Source organism: Oryza glaberrima, chromosome 1 (assembly GCF_000147395.1).
Source record: "Oryza glaberrima chromosome 1, OglaRS2, whole genome shotgun sequence".
Lineage (NCBI taxonomy): Eukaryota > Viridiplantae > Streptophyta > Magnoliopsida > Poales > Poaceae > Oryza > Oryza glaberrima.
Genome location: NC_068326.1, coordinates 11,696,058 through 11,701,402, shown reverse-complemented (window position 1 = coordinate 11,701,402; position 5,345 = coordinate 11,696,058). Strand labels below are relative to the sequence as shown.

Here is a 5,345-nt window from a genome sequence, read left to right as displayed (position 1 = left end):
AGCAGCATGCATGCCAGCATCCAGCATAATTAAGAGTAGCTAAAAGATCAAACATTAACCAAGAGAAACAATTAATATTAGGCATTTATTTAGCTCGAATAATCAAGTGATTAAGTTGGTGACACTTAATTAGGATGGCTAGTAATATTGCAGGCGTCGTCCTGCTCGTGTGCACGTTCATGGCGTTGCAGGCGATGGCGGCGGACGCCTACTACGACAACAACGGCGGGGGCGGCGGCGACGACAGCGTGACGATGCAGATGTTCGAGGAGTGGATGGCCAAGTTCGGCAAGACGTACAAGTGCCACGGCGAGAAGGAGCACCGCTTCGCCGTCTTCCGCGACAACGTCCGCTTCATCCGGAGCTACAGGCCGGAGGCGACCTACGACTCCGCCGTGCGCATCAACCAGTTCGCCGACCTCACCAACGGCGAGTTCGTCGCCACCTACACCGGCGTCAAGCCGCCGCCGCCGGCGACGCACCCGCACCCGCACCCCGAGGAGGCGCCCCGCCCCGTGGATCCCATCTGGATGCCGTGCTGCATCGACTGGAGGTTCAAGGGCGCCGTCACCGGCGTCAAGGACCAGGGCGCCTGCGGTAAGCAAAGTAGCTCGCCGTCGCCGCCGGCCGGCCGCTCGTCGGCGCGCCGCCCGTTGCTCACCGTCTTTTGCCTACGTTGGTTGCAGGGTCAAGCTGGGCGTTCGCGGCGGTGGCGGCGATGGAGGGGCTGATGAAGATCAGGACGGGGCAGCTGACGCCGCTGTCGGAGCAGGAGCTGGTGGACTGCGTCGACGGCGGCGGCGACAGCGACGGGTGCGGCGGCGGGCACACGGACGCCGCGTTCCAGCTCGTCGTCGACAAGGGCGGCATCACGGCGGAGAGCGAGTACCGGTACGAGGGGTACAAGGGCAGGTGCCGCGTGGACGACATGCTGTTCAACCACGCGGCGCGCGTCGGCGGCTACCGCGCCGTGCCGCCCGCCGACGAGCGGCAGCTGGCGACGGCCGTGGCGCGGCAACCCGTGACGGCGTACGTCGACGCGAGCGGGCCGGCGTTCCAGTTCTACGGCTCCGGCGTGTTCCCGGGCCCGCGCGGCATGGCGGCGCCCAAGCCCAACCACGCCGTGACGCTGGTGGGCTACTGCCAGGACGGCGCGTCCGGGAAGAAGTACTGGATAGCCAAGAACTCGTGGGGCAAGACGTGGGGACAGCAGGGCTACATCCTGCTCGAGAAGGACGTCGCGTCGCCGCATGGCACCTGCGGCCTCGCCGTCTCGCCGTTCTACCCCACCGTCTAGGTCCTGCAGCTAGCCGGCCACCTCCATCGCCGTCGTGCCGTCCCTAGCAATAATGTGCAAGCCATCCAACTAGTTTAGGTGTTACAGGGTCTGCAAGGTACGTAAAGGTGAAGTAATATGAACCGTTGATTAAGTGAGAGGAATTGTACGGAAATAAAATTATCGTAAACGATGGTAATGGAATAATTAACTAGTAAAAAATGATCATTTTCTTTATGTGAATTAGTGAATACCTTGCTACTTTGCTACATATCATGTTGCCATATAACCATGGAAAGGGGGAACAAATTATAAATCGCATTCCCTTGAAAATGAACAGAGAAATATTATTGTCACATATGAAGGTCCATTTTGGACCTGGATGAAATGAAATGCCACTTTCTCTCTTGCTCTCCTATTTTCCTCAACTTGAAAGCTATTAGGATTTTAAGGTAGAGTATCTATCATCAGACTTTGCAGAACTGATCAAACTTGATCTTGGGTCTGGAGTAGTCAGAGCTCAGTATGCCCTTAGCCACAATGGCATTGGCAGCCTCCGTGAGGTGCACACCGTCCCAGCTAACGAACTTTGAGCCATCGTCGCAGACAGAGGCATTCTTGTCCTGGCAGCCTATGGTGATGTTATAGTTGTAAGGCGGCCCACCATACCCGCAGCATGTCATCAGCGGCTTATCGAAACCTGAAGAACAGCAGTTGTAAGAAACTAACCGAATCCCCAAATGATTCGACCGAGAATTGTGATTCGGTATGCTCCGTTTGCTTACCGTATTTTGTGCGGTTCACAATGAGGTCGTACTTGAGAGGGAACAGATCGGTGTAAACGATAGTCGCATCTTTCATCTGCGTGCTCAACTGATCGCAGAGGCTGCCCAGCGCTGCGTTGAATGTGACTGCAGCTCTGTTGTAGGTCTTAAGGCAACCATTTGAATCAAGATCGCTGTCATTCTTCCGAGGAATGGAGAGCTTCTGAGGAAGGCAGCCAAGAGCCCCTGTTCCATGAACCCAGAAGTTCCGGCTCCCATTGTCATACAAAGTCTGCATTTTGACAGAAGGTAGAAAGTTCTGTTAATCTGGCATAGTATGTGGTACATAATCTTGGTTCACAGAAGGGGGAAAAAAATAAAAACCTGGATAGCATCCTTGATCTCATCAAGTATTGGAGGGAACCTTGCAACTACTTGATCATAAGACAAGTAGGACAGAAGAGCATTAACATCATTTTGTCCGATATCTATCATGTATAGAGCATTTCGGAACCCTTCAGCATCGACTGGACCAGGTAGACCTGAGTATAACAAAAAAAAAATTGCTCATTGCAAAACCAAGGCCTTGTGCAAACATGGTGCACGTAATATTTGAGCTTCATGTACAGCAACATTTCTGAAATTTGTTCTATTAGATATGAGGGGAAGATAAACAACAAACGAACCTTGACTGATGAGTTCTAAGGATCTGTCTCTGAAGAACAAGAATTGTTTCACCTGTATGTGCAATGAAAAAAGAGTATCCCGTGGTAATGTCGCTGAACCGGCAATGGCAAAATTTGCACCATTACTGTAGTCAGAACCCAATGCCTTCAGGTACGGACTCAAATAACCTATGTTTAAACTTTCACCTGGATGCGTTTTGGTCATCCATGGACACAATATTAGTAAAAGGCCAAACAACTATATCCACCAAACTTGACATATATAAATCATAGAGGTATGAAATTTCAGAGATGCAAACAACTGAACTAGATGGAAGTATAGATGCTATTTAAATACAGTGTTAGTCGTAACAAAGTCATTTTCTGCAGTGGCACATGCAGAACAGGATTCGACAATCAGGCAACTCATGAATGATGTGCAAACTTCGGCAGAAGATTTTAGCAACTACTGGAAGAAAGAAGATTTCTAGCCAATACTATCTGATTAGGTAATTAGCTAATTAACTCAACGCCACCTGTGGGTACACCACATCTCTTCAGAAATGACATGCTACTACAATACCATAAACAATTAAACAATTTAAGATTAGTGGCTTATATCTTCCTATACAAGTACCGACATGCTGTTCATTTTGGTCATTCGGTAGACTTTCTGCAAAAGAACAAAGCTTAAGATAGGATGTATTTGCAGATAACGGAAGGACATTATTGGATCTTGTCAAATAATCACAGTCCATCTCAATTGCAACCACTGGACACTCAGTCAAAAGGAAGTGTGCCTTGACAAAGATAGAAAGGCGAAAATTACACACTCTTCGGTCTTCACTAGTTTCTCAAGGAAACCAACCGGCTTTCGGCTCTTTTTTCACTAACAGTCTGAATGCCACCAGGTGATGCCAAAGCTTCCTCCTCACTCGACGAAAAGCACAAGCACTGAATGTTCACATCAAAAGTCTTAGGCATTTAGTAATTAGTATCAGTACCTAGCCTTTTGCCATCCTTGGCTAGTTCTCTTTACAAAGCTTGGATGCTCACGCGCAAGCAAAGGCAAAGCACTCCATTTATTGGAAGTGGTGTAGGGCAAGGAGGTTCAGAAAAAGACATGCTCCCATGTCAAAAGAAAGAACAGCTGGGCTGTGAGTGACCATGGATGTCCTGGTGTTCACAAGGACAGGGGGATTGAATGAACACATGAAAGGCAGGGACCCCCAACCGACCAACTAATCTCGCAGCAGTCCACATGATGTGTGTGAGATGGATATTTAGTGCTTCGTAGCTAAGCCGTCCAAGATATGCAATTAAGTTCAGGCTTCAGCAGCAGTACTGAATTTACTCATACGGTACTGGAGAAGTGGAGAGTGGAGAATCCTGCAGCTTAGAAGGAGTTGCCTTTCGGAAATGGCAAGATGACCAGTGCCCTGAGTGTGTGAAAGAAATTTCTCCATTGTACGAATTTAAGGTTAATCTGGATGAAATAATTTGTGCTTCGGTGTTCTCATGCAAAATTCGTGCAAAAAATTTTGCGCCAAACACATGCTCTCAAGAAAGGTTCGAAGTGAGAAAAGAGTCAGTCCAAGATCCAATGTGGATTTCAGGACACCAGTCAGTTCAGTGGGTATGTGTTTTTCTCACTGAAAAAATAAACTGTTTGTTTTCTAATTTACTGAAGAGCAATGTCTTCTCACTGAAATTGTGGAAAGGTGTCGCAAGAAACGCAACTACCACATTCGAGCAAAGAGATGATAATCGAAGAAGGCGAAGAGAAGAGAGAACTCGATGAATGCAAAAGCTAGAGTTAGGAGGAAGGAAGGAAGGAACAGGAAGGTGAAGATTAACTGACAGAGGAAGTCGATGGTGAGGCGGCCGTCGCAGAACCGGCCGGTGGGGTGGTGGAAGAAGGCGCGGCCCTCCGGCCGCCTGATGCGCCACCCCATCGCCGCCGCCATCCCGCCCGTGTCCGAGTTGGAGTCCCCGAAGTTGAACACCACCGGCCGCGCCCCGCCCCGGCAGCTGAACCCCGCCGCCGCCACCGTCGGTGCCACTGCTGCCACCACCACCACCGCGCTCCATAATGTCAAGAACGCGCTCGACCTCGCAGCTGCCGACATTGGATGACGATGACGACGACGACGAGCTCTGTCCATGGCCATGTGCCCCCACTACTACTCCACACTGCTGCTCTGCTGCGCTGTTTCCCTCTCTCTTGATGGAGTAACTCGGTGCAGTGGTGTACTGGGAATCGGATGGGATTCTGTGAGGGCAGCACAGCATATATGCCGGTGTGGGGATGGGGGGATGCTGCTGCTGCTGTGACTGTGCTTGTGGGGGCGCGCGGTAAAATGGGTGGTGGTGTAGGGTAAAACTCGAGTAGATTTCTTCGTGTTTTACTGCCAGTTTACTCGACGAAAAATCGCTACCAGGAATGGTTAAGACGGCTAAACATTATTGGTTAACGGTAATGGTTCTCGAATCAGGTTTGATAGTACAGTCATTAGTGGTCTGATTTTGTTGATGGATGTCGTATCTCCGAGACAGCGGTGGTTTAGTGGTGATGGTGGACATATTGGACCATATTAGGGACGGCAGCGAATCCAAGTCCAAGCGTCCAACCCACCTTGC

At 50.1% G+C, this 5,345-nt stretch overlaps 2 protein-coding genes across 2 annotated transcripts; one reads left to right on the top strand and one right to left on the bottom strand.

Moving 5' to 3' along the window:
• LOC127759980 (ervatamin-B-like) lies at positions 1-1,477 on the top strand. The gene is made up of 2 exons (XM_052284189.1): positions 1-597; positions 687-1,477. The coding sequence occupies exons 1-2, from the start codon at positions 135-137 to the stop codon at positions 1,295-1,297; spliced, it is 1,074 nt and encodes a 357-aa protein (XP_052140149.1). The 5' UTR covers positions 1-134; the 3' UTR covers positions 1,298-1,477.
• Positions 1,478-1,571: 94 nt separating this feature from the next.
• LOC127759979 (GDSL esterase/lipase LIP-4-like) lies at positions 1,572-4,987 on the bottom strand. The gene is made up of 5 exons (XM_052284188.1): positions 4,567-4,987; positions 2,727-2,912; positions 2,425-2,582; positions 2,062-2,332; positions 1,572-1,976 (listed from the first exon to the last, which is right to left on the bottom strand). The coding sequence occupies exons 1-5, from the start codon at positions 4,874-4,876 to the stop codon at positions 1,744-1,746; spliced, it is 1,158 nt and encodes a 385-aa protein (XP_052140148.1). The 5' UTR covers positions 4,877-4,987; the 3' UTR covers positions 1,572-1,743.
• Between the last annotated feature and the right edge of the window lie 358 nt (positions 4,988-5,345).

Bases quoted from the DNA above. Each gene is read 5' to 3' on its own strand.
- LOC127759980 (XM_052284189.1), top strand. From the start codon at position 135: ATGGCTAGTAATATTGCAGGCGTCGTCCTGCTCGTGTGCACGTTCATG. The intron at 598-686 runs GTAAGCAAAGTA...CGTTGGTTGCAG, and splicing joins CAAGGACCAGGGCGCCTGCG to GGTCAAGCTGGGCGTTCGCG.
- LOC127759979 (XM_052284188.1), bottom strand. From the start codon at position 4,876: ATGGCCATGGACAGAGCTCGTCGTCGTCGTCATCGTCATCCAATGTCG. The intron at 2,913-4,566 runs GTCAGTTAATCT...AAACGCATCCAG, and splicing joins CCTCACCATCGACTTCCTCT to GTGAAAGTTTAAACATAGGT. The intron at 2,583-2,726 runs GTTCGTTTGTTG...TGTTATACTCAG, and splicing joins CTTAGAACTCATCAGTCAAG to GTCTACCTGGTCCAGTCGAT.